Source organism: Oncorhynchus tshawytscha, linkage group LG09 (assembly GCF_018296145.1).
Source record: "Oncorhynchus tshawytscha isolate Ot180627B linkage group LG09, Otsh_v2.0, whole genome shotgun sequence".
In the NCBI taxonomy this organism is placed as follows: Eukaryota; Metazoa; Chordata; class Actinopteri; order Salmoniformes; family Salmonidae; genus Oncorhynchus; species Oncorhynchus tshawytscha.
The window spans coordinates 31,156,976-31,176,091 of record NC_056437.1 but is presented as its reverse complement, the minus strand read 5'-3'; the positions used below and the strand labels follow the sequence as shown (position 1 = coordinate 31,176,091).

General features: G+C 45.2%; 1 protein-coding gene across 1 annotated transcript; it reads left to right on the top strand.

Annotated features, from left to right (window-relative positions):
• The first annotated feature begins 1,087 nt into the window (after positions 1 to 1,087).
• On the top strand, positions 1,088 to 15,945 carry LOC112259115 (neuronal acetylcholine receptor subunit alpha-9-like). Its single transcript, XM_024433869.2, has 6 exons — positions 1,088 to 1,539; positions 10,079 to 10,224; positions 10,391 to 10,545; positions 12,065 to 12,311; positions 12,675 to 12,960; positions 13,765 to 15,945. The coding sequence occupies exons 1-6, from the start codon at positions 1,479 to 1,481 to the stop codon at positions 14,616 to 14,618; spliced, it is 1,749 nt and encodes a 582-aa protein (XP_024289637.2). The 5' UTR covers positions 1,088 to 1,478; the 3' UTR covers positions 14,619 to 15,945.
• The last annotated feature ends 3,171 nt before the right edge of the window (positions 15,946 to 19,116 follow it).

The following is a 19,116-nucleotide window of genomic DNA, read 5'->3' as shown; positions in this document are numbered from 1 at the left end:
CAACTGCTCCGCCCTCAACCGTAAGGCTCTCCAGAGGGTAGTGAGGTCTGCACAACGCATCACCGGGGGCAAACTACCTGCCCTCCAGGACACCTACACCACCCGATGTTACAGGAAGGCCATAAAGATCATCAAGGACATCAACCACCCGAGCCACTGCCTGTTCACCCCGCTATCATCCAGAAGGCGAGGTCAGTACAGGTGCATCAAAGCTGGGACCGAGAGACTGAAAAACAGCTTCTATCTCAAGGCCATCAGACTGTTAAACAGCCACCACTAACATTGAGTGGCTGCTGCCAACGCACTGACAATGACACTGACTCAACTCCAGCCACTTTAATAATGGGAATTGATGGGAAATGATGTAAATATATAAACAATGCTACCTTATATAATGTTACTTACCCTACATTATTCATCTCATATGCATACGTATATACTGTACTCTATATCATCGACTGCATCCTTATGTAATACATGTATCACTAGCCACTTTAACTATGCCACTTTGTTTACATACTCATCTCATATGTATATACTGTACTGGATATCAGCTACTGTATCTTGCCTATGCTGCTCTGTACCATCACTCATTCATATATCCTTATGTACATATTCTTTATCCCCTTACACTGTGTATAAGACAGTAGTTTTGGAATTGTTAGATTACTTGTTTGTTATTACTGCATTGTCGGAACTAGAAGCACAAGCATTTCGCTACACTCGTATTAACATCTGCTAACCATGTGTATGTGACAAATAAAATTTGATTTGATTTGTTACAGGAGTCACGGAGTCAGTGCCATTCACATGTAATGAATCAATTAAATGTATTTATTAAGCACTTTTTTTTACATCAGCTGATGTCACAAAGTGCTTATACAGAAACCCAGTCTAAAGCCCCTAAGAGCAAGCAATGCAGATGTAGAAGCACGGTGGCTAGGGAAAACTCCCTCGAAAGGCAGGAACCTAGATCGGAACCAGGCTCTGAGGGGTGGCCAGTCCTCTTCCGACTGTCAGTGGAGATTATAAGAGTAGCCTGCATGGTCATTAAGGCTAGATCGTTCACCCAAGATGTTGAAACGTCCATAGATAACCAGCAGGGTCAAATAATAATCACAGTAATTATAAAGGGTTAACAGTCAGCACCTCAAGAGGTTTCAAACCTAGTATTGCATGTACCTTTAAGTGTGCACATTATATACAACCACGTGTTATGTTGCAAAATGTTTGTCGCTCACCACAGCGCGGGAGGGAAAAAACCGATGCAACTGGACACAGCAGCAGTCCATCCGTAATCAGTTCTGTGTGCGCAGCTGTCTCTTCGCGGCGCGTTTCAGTAGTGCGCTAAAATCGATAGATACGGCAAATAATCTTTCAATCGCTTTAGGACGGTATCTCAGACGTAGGTAACTATTTTGCTCCTCTTCTGCCTGCTGGATCAAGCAAAAAGCGGCACATTGTGCCAGTTCAAAGCCATGCATCTATGGAGCTTATTTCCTATGTTGCTGTTCTTCATCGGTGTAAGTTTTCTTCCAGGTACGTGCTCTTTGTTGCTCAACAAACTGACAACATGAATTGCATTACAGAGAAGGTTCTGATTGCTTATCCATGGCTTAAATCAGTTTCAAATACGGAATAGACTTTGAGGGCAAATTTCCTCACTTTAGTCAGTCAGTAGACTAATTTACAGTAAGTAGGCTATTTCATGTTTTCCCAGTGTTATAAAATGCCACCTACAGTATAGTGACCTAACTGACCTCACGTTGAAAATGTGGCAGACGAGCTATGGTCACATTGGATGATGAATTCATGTATAAACTATCCCTCACAGATTTATTTACAGGCAAAGGTGGACAGGATATAATGGCATGCATGGACTACACACTCTGGGTTGGTGATTTCAGGATGAGAATTTGGTGTTTTATCCCACTGGAATGGAAATATGGAGTTAACCTGATATTACTTGATGGGCTACCATGTCATAGTGCCTGACTCTTTTGGTGTTATTGCTGGTTTCACTCTTCACAAAGCTGTGGAGATTATGGTGTGTTTCTTAATTAATACCTGATTGCTGTACTCGTTGCAAGCTGTTCCTCATCATTTATTTATCTATCGCTCTCTCTTTTCCATATCATCCCCTGTTAATCTTAACCATCTGGTGCTTAAACCTGCAGTGAGAGTGTGTTCTGACGTGACCACTGGGCTGAAAGAGAAGACACACACACACACACACACACACAAAGAGATCAGATCAGATGAGAGAATTACACTGTTGTCCGGACACGTGATATCTGCCACTATCAACAGGTTAATGCTATCATCCCAGTGACCTCTGACCCAGACTCATGCCTGGTCATGCACATAGTGACAGGAGACAAGAGAAGATAAGAATTAAGGGGAAAAAAGAGAGGAAGAGGAGAACCGAGAAGATGACAGGGTCTGGACTCTATGGTCAAAGACTTCTGTATCAATACATTGCCCATAAGAAATTTTAAAAAATAGTCTCAAGGACTTTGATAGTTGCTCTTCCTGTTTCTTTTTAAATGTTTTTTTTTTTTTTAATTGGTAGCCTCAATTTGTAAGAATCAATCACTAATGTTTCTTTCCAGGAAAGAAGAGGGAGTGGACATGGAGGTAAAGTGAAAGGAGAGGAGAGATTGAGGGGACAAGGAGTGGTAAAAGGAGAGGAGAGATTGAGGGGACAAGGAGTGGTATAAGGAGAGGAGAGATTGAGGGGACAAGGAGTGGTAAAAGGAGAGGAGAGATTGAGGGGACAAGGAGTGGTAAAAGGAGAGGAGAGATTGAGGGGACAAGGAGTGGTAAAAGGAGAGGAGAGATTGAGGGGACAAGGAGTGGTAAAAGGAGAGGAGAGATTGAGGGGACAAGGAGTGGTAAAAGGAGAGGAGAGATTGAGGGGACAAGGAGTGGTAAAAGGAGAGGAGAGATTGAGGGGACAAGGAGTGGTAAAAGGAAAGGAGAGATTGAGGGGACAAGGAGTGGTAAAAGGAGAGGAGAGATTGAGGGGACAAGGAGTGGTGAGAGGAGAGGAGAGGGAGGGGACAAGGAGTGGTGAGAGGAGAGGAGAGGAGAGGGAGGGGACAAGGAGTGGTAAAAGGAGAGGAGTGATTGAGGGGACAAGGAGTAGTGAGAGGCGAGGAGAGGAGAGGGAGGGAGAGAGGGAGGGGACAAGGAGTGGTAAAGGGAGAGGAGAGATTGAGGGGACAAGGAGTGGTAAAAGGAGAGGAGAGATTGAGGGGATAAGGAGTGGTAAAGGGAGAGGAGAGGGAAGGAGAGGGGACAAGGAGTGGGAGAGGAGAGGGAGAGAGGAAGGGGACAAGGAGTGGTAAAGGGAAAGGAGAGGGAGCGAGTCAAATAGGATGAGGTAGATGTAGAGGAGGAGAGGGAGGGGACAAGGAGTGGTAAAGGGAGAGGAGAGAGGGAGGGGACGAGGTAGAGGAGGAGAGGGAGGGGACAAGGAGTGGTAAAGGGAGAGGAGAGGAGAGGGAGGGAGGGGACAAGGAGTGGTAAAGGGAAAGGAGAGGGAGCGAGTCGAATAGGACGAGGTAGATGTAGAGGAGGAGAGGGAGGGGACAAGGAGTGGTAAAGGGAGAGGAGAGGGAGAGAGGGAGGGGACAAGGAGTGGTAAAGGGAGAGGAGAGGGAGAGAGGGAGGGGAAAAGGAGTGGTAAAGGGAAAGGAGAGGGAGAGAGGGAGGGGACAAGGAGTGGTAAAGGGAAAGGAGAGGAAGAATAGGACGAGGGAGGGGACAAGGAGGGGACAATGAGGGTAGAGGGAGAGAGGGAGGGGACAAGGAGGGGAGAGGAGAGGGAGAGAGGGAGGGGACAAGGAGAGTAAAGGGAGAGGAGAGGGAGAGAGGGAGGGGACAAGGAGTGGTAAAGGGAGAGGAGAGGGAGAGAGGGAGGGGAAAAGGAGTGGTAAAGGGAAAGGAGAGGGAGAGAGGGAGGGGACAAGGAGTGGTAAAGGGAAAGGAGAGGGAGCGAGGGAGGGGAAAGGTAGAGGAGGAGAGGGAAAGGAGGGAGGGAGAGAGGGAGGGAGGGGACAAGGAGTGGTAAAGGGAAAGGAGAGGGAGCGAGTCGAATAGGACGAGGTAGATGTAAAGGAGGAGAGGGAGGGGACAAGGAGTGGTAAATGGAGAGGAGAGGGAGAGAGGGAGGGGACAAGGAGTGGTAAAGGGAGGGAGAGAGGGGACAAGGAGTGGTAAAGGGAGGGAGGGGACAAGGAGTGGTAAAGGGAAAGGAGAGGGAGCGAGTCGAAGAGGATGAGGTAGATGTAGAGGGGGAGAGGAGAGAGAGAGAGAAAAATAATGTTGTGTTTACGTGAGAGACCTTTCCTCTGACCTTCTTGTGTGTAAATAATGAGTGTTTACTATTCCCTACAGCGTACACCCAGAGAGAGGCTACAGGGACACCCTTGTTCATTAATAATGAATCATCAGGACGTCCCTGGGCTCACGCGCGCACTGACACACCCACAGTATGGATCCTAAATAGTTGGCATCTTGTTCTGATTATGTTGTGCATTTTCAATCACTTCACACAGTCAGAGGATAGAATAGAGATATTAGGGTCGGGGTCAAATTCAGTAAAAAGTTAAACAAAATAAAATGTAAAAATTGGCAGTATCACTTTAATGATAAGATGTATGTGACCTAGGATTAAGGTTAGGTTTAAAATTAGGGTTAGTGATTTAAAAAATGAAGAAAAAAAAATTGTGGTTAGAAATCGTTTAAATTCTATGACCAGATGGTGATGACCCAGAGTTAGTGTAGATGAGGTCCGGACTTCTGAAACTACCGTTTGAGTTGATGCCAGAGTGCTCCCTGCCTTCAAGGAGTGGCTGGTGTGTGTGTGTGTGTCCAGATGCTAGAGGAGAGAGGGTACAGTGAAGGGCATGAGCGGGATTATAGCAAATAATCCCACAATGCCTCTGGCAGGGTAGGAGTACAGGCTTTGACGCTTCACTGCCTCATGGCATGATGGGACAGATAATACAACCCGGCCCTGTCAGTCTGACAATACACACTCAGACAGTTCTTCTTATTCCAGGACTAGTCTTAATCTATATCTGGGAAACCAGCCAATACAGTGTAATGTCTACTCTTATGTATGTTTTGTTAGGCTCTACAGTAGGCCTACATGTGTTTGTGCATGTGTGTGCTAGTTGGTACATGCATCTGGGTTTCTCCATGTGTATGTTCCCTCTCATGTCCGTGTGTTGTGTGCACTTTGGGCAATACAGTAGGTAGTTAGACAAGTGTCTGCCAGCTGGCATGTGATGGTCCGTTAGCACCAGGGCCCTTAGATTAATGCTGGAGAAAAACGCTGACTAAACTCACACCTCATGAACCCACCAAACAACTGAACCTGCTTTTCTAGAGAGAGAGAGAGGAGGGAGAAATAGAGAGAGGTGGAGAGGGAGAGAGAGAGAGAGAGAGAGAGGAGGAAGAAGAAATAGAGAGAGGTGGAGAGGGAGAGAGAGAGAGAGAGAGAGAGAGAGGAAGAAATAGAGAGAGGTGGAGAGAGAGAGGAGGGAGAAATAGAGAGAGGTGGAGAGTGGGAGGGAGAGAGAGGAGGAGGTGAAATGGAGAGAGGGAGGGAGAAATGGAGAGGTGGAGAGAGAGAGGGGAGGGAGAAATAGAGAGAGGTGGAGAGAGGGAGGGAGGGAGGGAGAGAGAGAGGAGGGAGAAATAGAGAGAGGTGGAGAGTGTGTAACTGAGATAAAGAGAGAGAAAGAGCGAAGGAGAGAATGAGAAGGAAAGGTGAGTACAGTGGCAGAGAGAGAGAACACATAAGAGGGAAAGAAACAATGAGGAGAACGAGGAACTAAAGAACAGATGAGTAAACCTGCTGTTCCATTAGGAGCTGAGAGAGAGAACACAAAAGGGAAAGAAACAATGAGGAGAACGAGGAACTAAAGAACAGATGAGTAAACCTGCTGTTCCATTAGGAGCTGAGAGAGAGAACACAAAAGGGAAAGAAACAATGAGGAGAACGAGGAACTAAAGAACAGATGACTAAACCTGCTGTTCCATTAGGAGCTGAGAGAGAGAACACAAAAGGGAAAGAAACAATGAGGAGAACGAGGAACTAAAGAACAGATGAGTAAACCTGCTGTTCCATTAGGAGCTGAGAGAGAGAACACAAAAGGGAAAGAAACAATGAGGAGAACGAGGAACTAAAGAACAGATGAGTAAACCTGCTGTTCCATTAGGAGCTGAGAGAGAGAACACAAAAGGGAAAGAAACAATGAGGAGAACGAGGAACTAAAGAACAGATGACTAAACCTGCTGTTCCATTAGGAGCTGAGAGAGAACACAAAAGAGGAAAGAAACAATGAGGAGAACGAGGAACTAAAGAACAGATGAGTAAACCTGCTGTTCCATTAGGAGCTGAGAGAGAGAACACAAAAGGGAAAGAAACAATGAGGAGAGCGAGGAACTAAAGAACAAATGAGTAAACCTGCTGTTCCATTAGGAGCTGAGAGAGAGAACACAAAAGGGAAAGAAACAATGAGGAGAACGAGGAACTAAAGAACAGATGAGTAAACCTGCTGTTCCATTAGGAGCTGAGAGAGAGAGCGTGCTGTGGCCCAGTGAATGTAGTAGTGGGACAGCAGCCCTCTGCAGTGTGGCTGCAGCACTTTATACTGGCACAGAGATGGATGCTGAGCTGGACTGAGAAAGAATGGGGCTATGACAGCCAGTGAGCTGCTGATGGGGTGCTGACTGATCTCAGAAGCAGATAAACATGTTAATGGACCACTGTGTGCCATACACATTATTACACAGAACAAAAATAGGACAGAACTTATTTGTATTGTCGCCAAACATTTAGGGTATAAGACCTTCTTCAGTGTGCGTAGGAGGCAATGGCAATCAATGTCACGGCAACAATACAGGCCACACACAGGTGGACATAATTATAGAATCTCAAAGTAAGTTTTACTAGTACATTATTACACACACACACACACACACACACACACACACACACAGTATTAGAGCAGCAAGCCATTTTGCACAATGTGTGAGATGATGAAGAGCATCCAACCATTAAGCACGAACACGTGCACTCAGTCACACTGAGACAGATACAGAGTTTTCTGTATGAGAGGCTAGAACAATGTTTCACTTTTATAGGTGACACAGTCAAGGTAACTTTCACATTCTTATGCTGAGTTTACAGGCTCCCAAGGCAGGACAAGTAAATACTATCTATGAATATAAATAAAATGCCATGAATCAGCAGACTGAAGAAGCTACTCACAGATGTATGATGACTTGTGGCAACACACACCACACTATATGGATTAGAAAATGATGGAGTAGCTACTCAAGTCCTTAAGAGCACTGCGAAGGAGCCATAATGCCCCTCCTGTACTCTTTTAGAGTACATGTATAGGCACCCCATGGTACCAAAAAAAGAATTCCCCCTCTGTGTCACTGATGATGCATCAGTTGGGGTAACGTTCAGGAACTTGATCAAGGACAGCAAGTTCCCTGTATAACGCTGCACCAACTGTACAGACAAAAGGTTGTAGTTCAACCCCAATATCGCTGCAATTAGATTGGTCTCATCGTTCCCATTAATTTGGATTTGAGGTATAGAGATTTTTCTGAATGTGTGATTTACACAGAAGATGGTATGGAATAATGAGTGGACTTTAGATCACTTTTGAAGTATGACAACACCTGACAAACATTGATTTAGTGGTGAACTGTCTCTTTCATTTAAGGCAAACAGACGCATCTGGTCAGCTTTACATGCAACGTAGCTCTACCCAGAGCCAACCTCCAATCCTTAACACTGCTGCTTATTTACTGTGTGACGTGACCAGGGAAAACTGTGGAACCTAGTCATTATGGGCTCGGGGATAGGGGTTGAGGTTATGGGATGAATGCTATGTGATGAGGGGGTAGGTTTACAGTGATGGCCTGGTTCACAGATGTGGTTGGTGCTGTAACCAAGTCCTCTTGTTGGTTGACATGCAATCCATGGTGTATGTACAGGATATTACAGAGGCTCTATGACATTCACACATGTACAGTACTGCAGATGGGTAATCAGGCCACCAAGTCTTATTCTAACTACATTCTCTTTCTCTATTATCTCTCCCTCCCTCCCTCCCTCCCTCCCTCCCTCCCTCCCTCCTATTCAACGGGCTTTATTGGCATGGGAAACATATGTTTACATTGCCAGAGCAAATGAAATAGATAATAAACAAAAGTGAAATGAACAATAAAAATGAACAGTAAACATTACACTCACAAAAGTTCCAAAGGGATAGAGACATGTAAAATGTCATATTATGGCTATATACAGTGTAGTAACAATCTGCAAATAGTTGAAGTACAAAAGGGAAAATAAACATATGTTCTACACTGTTTGCCCTTTTCTTGTGGCAACAGGTCACAAATATTGCTGCTGTGCTGGCACACTGTGGTATTTCACCCAATTCTAGTTTGCTCTGTATTTTTGTTAAGTCTTTCCAATGTGTCAAGTAATTATATCTTTGTTTTCTCATGATTTGGTTGAGTCTAATTGTGTTACTGTCCTGGGACTCTGTGCTTGTGAACAGAGCCCCAGGACCAGCTTGCTTAGATAATTCTTCTCCAGGTTAATCTCTCTGTAGGGGATGGCTTTGTTATGGAAAGTTTGGAAATCACTTCCTTTTAGGTGGTTGTTGAATTTAGTGGATTTTAATGGATTTTTATCATTAGCGGGTATCGGCCTAATTCTGCTCTGCATGATCTGCTCTGCATGATCTGCTCTGCATGATCTGCTCTGCATTATTTGGTGTTTTATGTTCTACATGGAGGATTTTCTTGCAGAATTCTGCTTGCAGAGTCTCAATTTGGTGTTTGCCCCATCTCTCTCTCTATCACACACACACACAGACACACACACACACACACACACACACACACACACACACACACACACACACACACACACACACACACACACATACATACACTGATTTGTTACATGTACAGACACACACACACATGCATTGTTTGAGATTGAGTGACAATAATGTTTGGCAGTAGTAAGTGTAGAGGCACTGATTGTGTCTAACTTTCTGCAGTGGTGGCTGTAGTGGCACACAGGGCGTGCCTGTGCCTGTGCTGCGCTGTGCTGTCTACAGTAGGAAGTGAATGGACAGGGATTTAGCCGTTCTAGATGGACACACTATCTCATTTACTGCTTGTAATTAACTTTCTGCTTATCTGCCTCTGTCCCCCTCTCCTTCTCCGTTCCCCCTCTCTTTCCTTCTCTCTCATATATCCAGCGTTTCTCTTCCATGCGTTGAGTAATTAACTCCTTCCCTCCATTCCTCCAACCCGTTCTCTCTTTCCTACCCTCACGCTAAAGTCACCCCTAATCGTTTTGTCCTTTTCACCTCTGTTTACTTCTCCCTGTTAAACTCTCTAACATTTCCCCTTTCTCTGTCTCCATCTCCCTTGTCACTTTCTCTCTCACCCTCGGTCTGTCAAATTGAATTTCTAAATAATAAAAAATTAACATAAGGTTTAGAAACATGAGTGTTGCCATTGTTTGTGTGTTTCTTGCCAAACCAAAATCCAAATATTAAGGGACCTCAAGAAGCTGGCCCAAACCCCTACAGGAACTCTTTCAAGAAAGGCTTGAGAGACTGCAGGACTATCCCACCAGTTCCATCAATGCAGTGATTAAGGGAGAACATCTGGAGCAGGGCTTCTGCCAGTGACCCTGCAGTTAAAGGGCAACCGCACAAAAGGGCAATACCTTAAATGTGCCTACATATAGAAAGAAGCCTAACCAAAAGACACTGTAACATCAAATGTAATGACTGTCGTGAGTCATGCATGGGGGACCAGGCAGACATGTAGAGCTAGCTTTGTGATCAGCTTATCAAATGACTGGACATCATTAAGTGGATTCCAAGGTCGCTCTAAGGTTAATCGAGCTAGGATACTGCAGAGCCAATTTTTCCCATTCCTTTGAGAAACTGAGACTTTGATTTAAATATTGAATAATATCACCCCCCCCTCTGTCTTTCTCTCTGTGTTGCAGTGAGTCTTGGTGCTCATGGGAGGTATGCTCAAAAGTTGCTGACTGATTTGTTCGCTAACTACACCAACGCTCTGAGACCAGTGGAGGACACGGACCACATCATCAATGTCACACTGCAGATCACCCTCTCACAGATAATCGACATGGTAAACACACAAACACATGCACAAGGTCACCATGATGACCCCACATCACATGCACACCTCAGCCTCCTCTGATACTACCATTTCTGAATGCTTTCAGTACCTGTAGTCATTGGACCTGTGTGTTTCAGTACCTGTTGTCTCTTTACCTGTGTGTTTTGTTCTGCAGGATGAGCGTAACCAGATCCTGACCACGTACCTGTGGATCCGGCAGGTGTGGACGGACGCCTACCTCACTTGGAAGAAGGAGGACTACGATGGTCTTGATACCATCCGTATACCTAGTAGTTATGTATGGAGGCCTGATATTGTCCTATATAACAAGTAGGTCTGGCTGGTATTGAGACATATCGGTTCTCCCTGCACGGGTTTGTTGTCCTCTTCCTCATACTCCTCTTCTTCACCCTCATCGTCAAATTTCTGTTGTGTTGCCATGGACACAAGCTGGACACCCTAAAACCCGTTACTCACGGGGTGTCCAGGCAACCAGTCTACTTCTGATGCTCATCACAGTGTATTGGAGCAGGACTTTCTTGTTGTTGCACCATGACTAGTGCCAGGGTTTGTCTTGGTTAGGCCACCTGGTCAGGAAAATCTCTTGGCACTTGTTATGATTTATGGCCACCTACAGCCTTTCAAGTTTTTCATTGCTGCAACGTGCCAATTCAACATTGACAGTGTTTCTAGCCAGAATCAAGTCTTAATCAATAACGCAGTAGACACCAGCCCTGTCCCACCAATGGACCCTGGCCTACAGTTGGGAAACTCTCCCAAAACAACTGTGAAACTGCACACTAGAAAATACTGACAACTGACCTTGACTTCTGTTTATTTTTTCATTTTTTTAACCTTAAATGGAAAATAAATATAACTAAAGACAAGGTTGGTTGCCTGTCTTTTCTAGTATGCGGTTTTTAAACTTGTTTTTGGACACTAGTTGTTCCTACCTAAACCAGCACCCGGACCTAGATGCACAGGGTTTTCTCATATATATACCGGGAAACACTATTAGCGGAATAATCCAGCTCTTCATTCTTTCACAGTCTTGTTATGTTTTAATCTCCCTTTGTTGTTATTACAACTGAATCAGTAATCCTTTTACAACAGGCTAGACTTTCTACATCATTTGTCCTGGAAATATCTGGACAAGTCTGAATGTTGTGTGTTACATGAGACTCACAATAATCCCATACCTAAACTAACACTTTACATGTTTAATTACCAAACCCCTGTTGGAGGACGATTGATAGTAGGGGGATGCCACGCAATGCAGATTCAGTTCCTAAGCTTTGATTTCTGAGAAGAATCAAACTTTTAGGGTAATGACTATTAAAGTTCTAAGTTCAGTCCAGTCCCTGTGATGAAGGTCAGAAGTGTAGTGATATTTCTGAGTGTAGAAGTGGGCTCTGAGAGGTGGGCTCCACCCCTGCTCTCCCCACTCTCCTTGCGCCCCGGCAATCATCTTTCAATCATCCTGCCTGACCATCATCACATCCTTTGTCTCTCTGTGAGACACTCCATGCCCATCTTCCTTCCCTCCATTTCTGTCCTTTCCCAGTCACTCCTGTAAAGAGTCTTTAGTGACTTGACGGTATCTATTGTAGATAAGAACACATTTTCTATGCTTTTAATTGCCTTCTTTGTTCACCAATGAATTCCTCACACACTCTGCCTCTTCTCCCTCTCTTCCTTCCTCCCTCCGTCTCTCCTTCTCCCAACATCCCTGTCCTCCTTCTCCCCCTCTCTATCCTCCCTCCCTCCATACTCCTCCTTTTCCCTTCAATCTCTCCTCTCTCTCACTCACACACTTTCCCTTCCTCTCGCCTTGCTCTCCTCCTCTCAGTGCTGATGACCAGTTCGCCAGCTCCATGGAGACCAATGTGGTGATCCGTAACGATGGACAGATCATGTGGGACCAGCCGGCCATCACTAAGAGCTCGTGTTCAGTGGATGTGTCCTTCTTCCCGTTCGATGCCCAGCAGTGTCGCCTAACCTTTGGCTCCTGGACACACAACGGCAACCAGATGGACCTGGTCAATGCTCTGGACAGTGCTGACCTGGCTGACTTCGTGGCCAATGTAGAGTGGGAGGTCAGATTTATTTGTTTATTTAGAAAAATATTTATCCTTTATTTATAGCAGTGCTTTTGCTGATATTTGTATGGGCAAAGCCTGATATGTATTCCCTATTTGCACTTTATTGATTGAAAACACTTTTGCATTTATAAGACTGTCTTATCTAGTTGTTTCCATAGTTTCTATTCAACGATGCACAATACATGCATTTTATTTGTTTATTGCATAGGATAGAGAGAGATAGGCGGAGTGTGCTGAAAGAGCATTGGATTGGATTTGAACCCATGCTGGCAGAGGTTCAAAGTATCAGTGTTCTTAAACCGCTAGATCACCGCAGGCCATTCATTTATATTCTATTCCATGCTATCCTAACTATAGGTTCTGGGCATGCCAGCCAAGAAGAACGTGATCCTGTACGGCTGCTGCTCGGACCCCTACCCAGACATCACCTACACCCTGCACCTGAAACGCAGGGCCTCCTTCTACATCTTTAACCTGCTCATCCCCTGTATGATGATCTCCTTCCTGGCCCCGCTGGGCTTCTACCTGCCAGCTGACTCTGGGGAGAAAGTGTCCCTGGGGGTCACCGTGCTGCTGGCACTGACCGTGTTCCAGCTGCTAGTGGCAGAGAGCATGCCACCCTCGGAGAACGTACCACTCATAGGTGAGAGAAGGGGCGAGAGATGGGCAGAGAAAGAGTGCCATGAGTATAGCAATCAGAGAATATATACTCTCCTCTGGGCTTTTGAGGCCATTTTATCTCCTTCTCCAACACTAACTGAGACTGACTAGCTCTCCTCAGAGACTTTTGTAGGTCTTCTCCCATAAACTCACAGGCAGAGATGCTTAGTAAATATTTAATGGGTCTTACTCAGCACAACACCCTCATACAGCCTCTCTCTGCTGCTAAATTGAATTGCCTAGCTAATGTATAGATGAGATGTGATACAGAGCAGGGAGACCTTTTGAATACAGAACAAGCATATTTTGTATGTTTATTCAGTATATTATTCCATATCTTATTGTGAAATAGTATAGGGACAAGCAAAAAGTGCTTATGCATTTTGAATCAACAGTGAGATGCAGGCAGAGTAAAACAAAAGTGAAGTAGGAACTTTTGCAATAGGATTTCAATACATTTGTTTTTTACATTTTCAATAAAGAAGGTATCAGCAAAGTGATAAATTGTGTTGGTGTTTGTGTCAATGTAATGGTACAGAGGCCAGTCGATAGTGGCTGTCCAGCTAATTTAATGTGCCGCAATCACAACTCGATAACCTATACTCTGTCTTTCCTCTGTGGAGCAATTATGCTTGTCTGTCTATTTAACACTGTCTAGAATCCTGAAGGCACTGATATTATGTAAGTCAATGTACACCATTACATTGAATAATGATGATTATGTTTGAATGTGTGAGAGTTGTTATACATGGAATTGACTGTATTGCTGATCACTATTTCCCCACAGGCAAGTACTACATTGCTACCATGACGATGATCACTGCGTCGACCGCCCTGACCATCTTCATCATGAACATCCATCACTGTGGTCCGGAGGCGCGTCCCGTCCCTGAGTGGGCCCGCCGCTTCATCCTGCACTACCTGGCACGGATCTGCTTTGTCTATGAGGTGGGAGAGAACTGCTTCACCGGCATCCCCAAGAAACGGGCCCCGTCCGAGCTCCCACCTGACCACAATATCAACCCCCAAACCAGAAGTACCAACTGGGATGTGAATGGGGAGTCCTTGGGAGGGAGGGGTGGAGAGGAAGGGGTTGGGGTGGGCGTAAAAACACAGAAAGAGAAAGAGGAGGGGGATAGACTGAATGTGAAAAGAGGCTCATACCAAACGTTTGAGCCCAGTTGGTGGAAAGACGACCTGTTTGTGAGTATAGATGCTGGAGAGGAGGAGGAGGGAGCAGCAGGAGGTGAGAAAGAAGGAGGAGGAGAGGCAGAAAGAGAGAAGGGTTTCAGAGTAGAAAGTGGGTACATGGGAGGAGCAGTGGCGGCAGAAAGAGGCAAAGGTGGAGGAGGAGATAGAGGCTGTGTGGGAGGAGGTGTAGAAAGAAGGAAAGGATCATTAGGAGGCGCAGAGGCTAGGGTTAGGAGAGAGGTGGTGGTGAGGGCCCAGTGTGTGTGTCAGCACCAAGCGCTATGCAGGAACATCGAGTACATCGCCAGCTGCTACCACGACCAGCGCTCTACCCAGAGACGTACGGGTGAGTGGAGGAAAGTGGCCAAGGTTATGGACCGACTCTTCATGTGGCTCTTCTTCATCATGGTCTTCCTCATGAGCCTCCTCATCATGGGCAAGGCTGTCTGAGCACGTGCAGAGAGAAAAGGGAGAAGGCTCCGGGTACAAGTTACCCTTAGGCACAGATCTAGGATCAGATCCTACCCTTCCCAAATACTGACCTTAACCATTAAGGGGGATCCCAAAAAGACCTTAGCTCAGTTTCTAATGGCAACTTTATCCTACTCCGAGAGGCAGTAGCGGCCAACTAAACCATTCACAAGTTTACCACAGGAGATACAGTGTATGTGGAAATGTGTTTTTGTACCTAGTATACTAGCTCTTTATGTTCCAAGGCTGTGATGAAGAGGATTAATTGGAGGATAATCTCTTGATACAGTGGTGGGGAACTTGGCAGTTTCTCTGTATCGCCACCATACATATGTTTTCTACGTGGATCTAAAGTATTTGTAGAGGAGACAGGAACGCACTTAATCTGTGGAATGGAGCCAAAGCAAATCTTCTGCCACCCTGAGACTGTTATCAACACACACACATACAAACAATCAATCAATTAAATGTATATATAAAGCCCTGTTTACATCAGCATTTGTCACAAAGTGGTCATACAGAAACCCAGCCTGAGACCCCAAAGGGCAAGCAATGCAGATGTAGAAGCACGGTGTCTAGGTAAAACTACCTAGAAAGGCAAGAACCTAGGAAGAAACCGAGAGGGGTACATTCCTCTTCTTCACACACAGTCTTGTACAGCTAACCTTGTAGCGACACACAATTCAGTCCCATTCTAAATCCTATTTTCCCTAAACCTTAACCTAAACCCAAAATCCTAACCTTTACACTAACCCTAAAACTAACCCTAGCTCCTAACCTTAACACTAATTCTAACCTTAACCCTAAACCCCCTAGAAATAGCATTTGACCTCGTGGGGACCAACAAAATGTCCCTAATTGGTCAAATTTTGGTTAGTTTACTATTCTTCTTTAACAAGAATAGTTAAACACGTTCACACACACACACACACACACACACGCTCTTATTTTTGTATTAATATAATATAACCGCTCTCTGTCCTTTTACTATATGTGAAAAATCCAGTACACTCCATATGGACTGTGTCATTGGACAATTGTGTGTTAAGTGTACTTCTCAGGCCTGCCAGTCACTGCATGGGAATCACAGCACTTTATAAGTGCACACTTTCTCTGAGTGCTCACTTGACACTTTTGAAGACTTCATGTGTAAATACAGTATAGTATGACAATGCTAAAATAATAGGTATGGGCCATGTTTAAGAATAATGTATCTGATGTTTATCACTTGTCTTGTACCATATAGAAGTATCCAAAATGCATAGCAGCATATGTGCAACCACGCCATTAAATATATTTCATACTTTTCAAAGACCTCTGACTTTTTCCACTTTGTAAGCCCAGATAAACATTTCAGTGAGCCATGAATGGGAAAGGAATACTGTTATACACTCATCCATTCCAGTTGTGAGGAATAGGACAGGATACATGAAAGAGAACCAGCGTGAAGCTAAATTAGGACATGTAGTAGTGTAATCCAATAACCCTTTAACATCATTAGAGCTTTGTGAATTAATTGGAAAAATAAATGTAATCTCAACTTTAAAACCATTCAGAGAGTCCTGGGTAATCTCCTTTAGACACTAATCCTGCCTACGATGACAACCGTTCACAAACACTCCCAAACTACACACACGGTTGAAAACAGGGTTTTCATAGGCTGAATTCAGATGGCGACTCTGAACCGGACCGCTTAAAATACTAGTCTATTGATGCACCTGTGCATCAATCTAATGAAAATAATACAAAAATCCCCATCAGATCTGTCAATTTAAGATAGGGATATCAGTTTTTTGAATGGGATGCTTCTCAACCCACCACATCTGCCTTGGCAGCAAAATGGCGCCGGACGAGATGGCCGCCGTTTTACGGTCTCCTAACCAATTGTACTATCATGTGTTTTTTTCCTCTCGATATTTGTAAATTGTTTTGTACATAATGTTTCTGCAACCGTATTTTACGGAAGAAAAGAGCTTCTGGATATCAGGACAGCGATCACTCACCTCGGATTAGACAAAGATTTCTTCAACAACAGCAGCAAGCAGGACTCACACGATATTCTCCAAACACCCCACAGGGCAGACATCCCAATTATTAACAAAAGGAAGCGACGCAGAGGACGAAGAGCCGGATGCCTCGTCCGACCCGCAGAAGACAACTAGGAAAGCTTCCGTTACCGTCAATATTACTCGCCAACGTGCAATCATTGGACAATAAACTAGACGAGGTAAGATCACGAATATCCTACCAACGGGACATCAAAAACTGTAATATTCTATGCTTCACGGAATCGTGGCTGAATGACGACATGGATATTCAGCTAGCGGGATACACGCTGCACCGGCAGGATAGAACAGCACACTCTGTAAGACGAGGGGGGTGTGGTCTATGCATATTTGTAAACAACAGCTGGTGCACAAAATCTAAGGAAGTCTCTAGATTTTGCTCGCCGGAAGTTGAGTATATTGTGATAAACTGCAGGCCACACTACTTGCCTAGAGAGTTCTCAGCTATACTTTTCGTGGCTGTTTATTTACCACCACAGACAGATGCTGGCACTAGATCGCACTCAGTCAGCTGTATAAGGAAATAAGCAAACAGGTAACCTTGAGAGCTGCCGCTTTCAAGGTGCGAGACTCTAACCCGGAAGCTTCCAAGAAATCCCGCTATGCCCTGCGACGAACCATCAAACAGGCAAAGCGTCAATACAGGGCTAAGATTAAATCATACTACACCGGCTCCGACGCTCGTCGGATGTGTCAGGGCTTGCAAACTATTACAGACTACAGAGGGAAGCACAGCCACGAGCTGCCCAGTGACACGAGACTACCAGACGAGCTAAATCACTTCTATGCTCGCTTCGAGGCAAGCAACACTGAGGCATGCATAAGAGCATCAGCTGTTCCGGACGACTGTGTGATCACGTTCTCCATAGCCGACGTGAGTAAGACCTTTAAACCCGTAGCACTCACGTCCGTAGCCATGAAGTGCTTTGAAAGGCTGGTCATGGCTCACATCAACACCATTATCCCAGAAACCCTAGACCCACTCCAATTTGCATAATGCCCAAACAGATCCACAGATGATGCAATCTCTATTGCACTCCACACTGCCCTGTCCCACCTGGACAAAAGGAACACCTATGTGAGAATGCTGTTCATTGACTACAGCTCAGCGTTCAACACCATAGTACCCTCAAAGCTCATCACCAAGGTAAGGATCCTGGGACTAAACACCTCCCTCTGCAACTGTATCCTGGACTTCCTGACAGGCTGCCCCCAGGTGGTGAGGGTAGGTAGCAACACATCTGCCACACTGATCCTCAACACTGGAGCTCCCCAGGGGTGCGTGCTCAGTCCCTTCCTGTACTCCCTGTTCACCCACGACTGCATGGCCAGGCACGACTCCAACACCATCATTAAGTTTGCTGACGACACAACAGTGGTAGGCCTGATCACCGACAACGACGAGACAGCCTTTAGGGAGGAGGTCAGAGACCTGGCCGGGTGGTGCCAGAATAACAATCTATCCCTCAACGTAACCAAGACTAAGGATATTATTGTGGACTACAGGAAAAGGAGCACCGAGCACGTCCCCATTCTCATCAACGGGGCTGTAGTGGAGCAGGTTGAGAACTTCATTCCTTGGTGTCCACATCAACAACAAACTAGATTGGTCCAAACACACTAAGACAGTCGTGAAGAGGGCACGACAAAGCCAATTCCCCCTCAGAAACCTAAAAAGATTTGGCATGGGTCCTGAGATCCTCAAAAGGTTCTACAGCTGTAACACCGAGAGCATCCTGACCGGTTGCATCACTGCCTGGTACGGCAATTGCTCGGCCTCCGACCGCAAGGCACTTCAGAGAGTAGTGTGTACGGCCCAGTATATCACTGGGGCAAAGCTGCCTGCCATCCAGGACCTCTACACCACGCGGTGTCAGAGGAAGGCCCTAAAAATTGTCAAAGACCCCAGTAATAGACTGTTCTCTCTACTACCGCATGGCAAGCGGTACCGGAGTGCCAAGTCTAGGACAAAAAAGCTTCTCAACAGTTTTTACCCCCAAGCAATAAGACTCCTGAACAGGTAACCAAATGGTTACCTGGACTATTTGCATTGTGTACCCCCCAACCCCTCTTTTACGTTGCTGCTACTCTCTTTTTATCTTTTATGCATAGTCACTTTAACTATACATTCATGTACATACTACCTCAATTGGCCCGACCAACCAGTGCTCCCGCACATTGGCTAACCAGGCTATCTGCATTGTGTCCCACCACCCGCCAACCCCTCTTTTTACGCTTCTGCTACTCTCTGTTCATCATATATGCATAGTCACTTTAACGATACCTACATGAACATAATACCTCAATAAGCCTGACTAACAGGTGTCTGTATATAGCCTTGCTACTCCTTTTTCAAATGTCTTTTTAGTGTTTTATTTCTTTACTTACCTACACACACACACACATACCTT

Bases quoted from the DNA above. Each gene is read 5' to 3' on its own strand.
- LOC112259115 (XM_024433869.2), top strand. From the start codon at position 1,479: ATGCATCTATGGAGCTTATTTCCTATGTTGCTGTTCTTCATCGGTGTA. The intron at 1,540-10,078 runs GTACGTGCTCTT...TCTGTGTTGCAG, and splicing joins CGGTGTAAGTTTTCTTCCAG to TGAGTCTTGGTGCTCATGGG. The intron at 12,961-13,764 runs GTGAGAGAAGGG...ATTTCCCCACAG, and splicing joins GGAGAACGTACCACTCATAG to GCAAGTACTACATTGCTACC.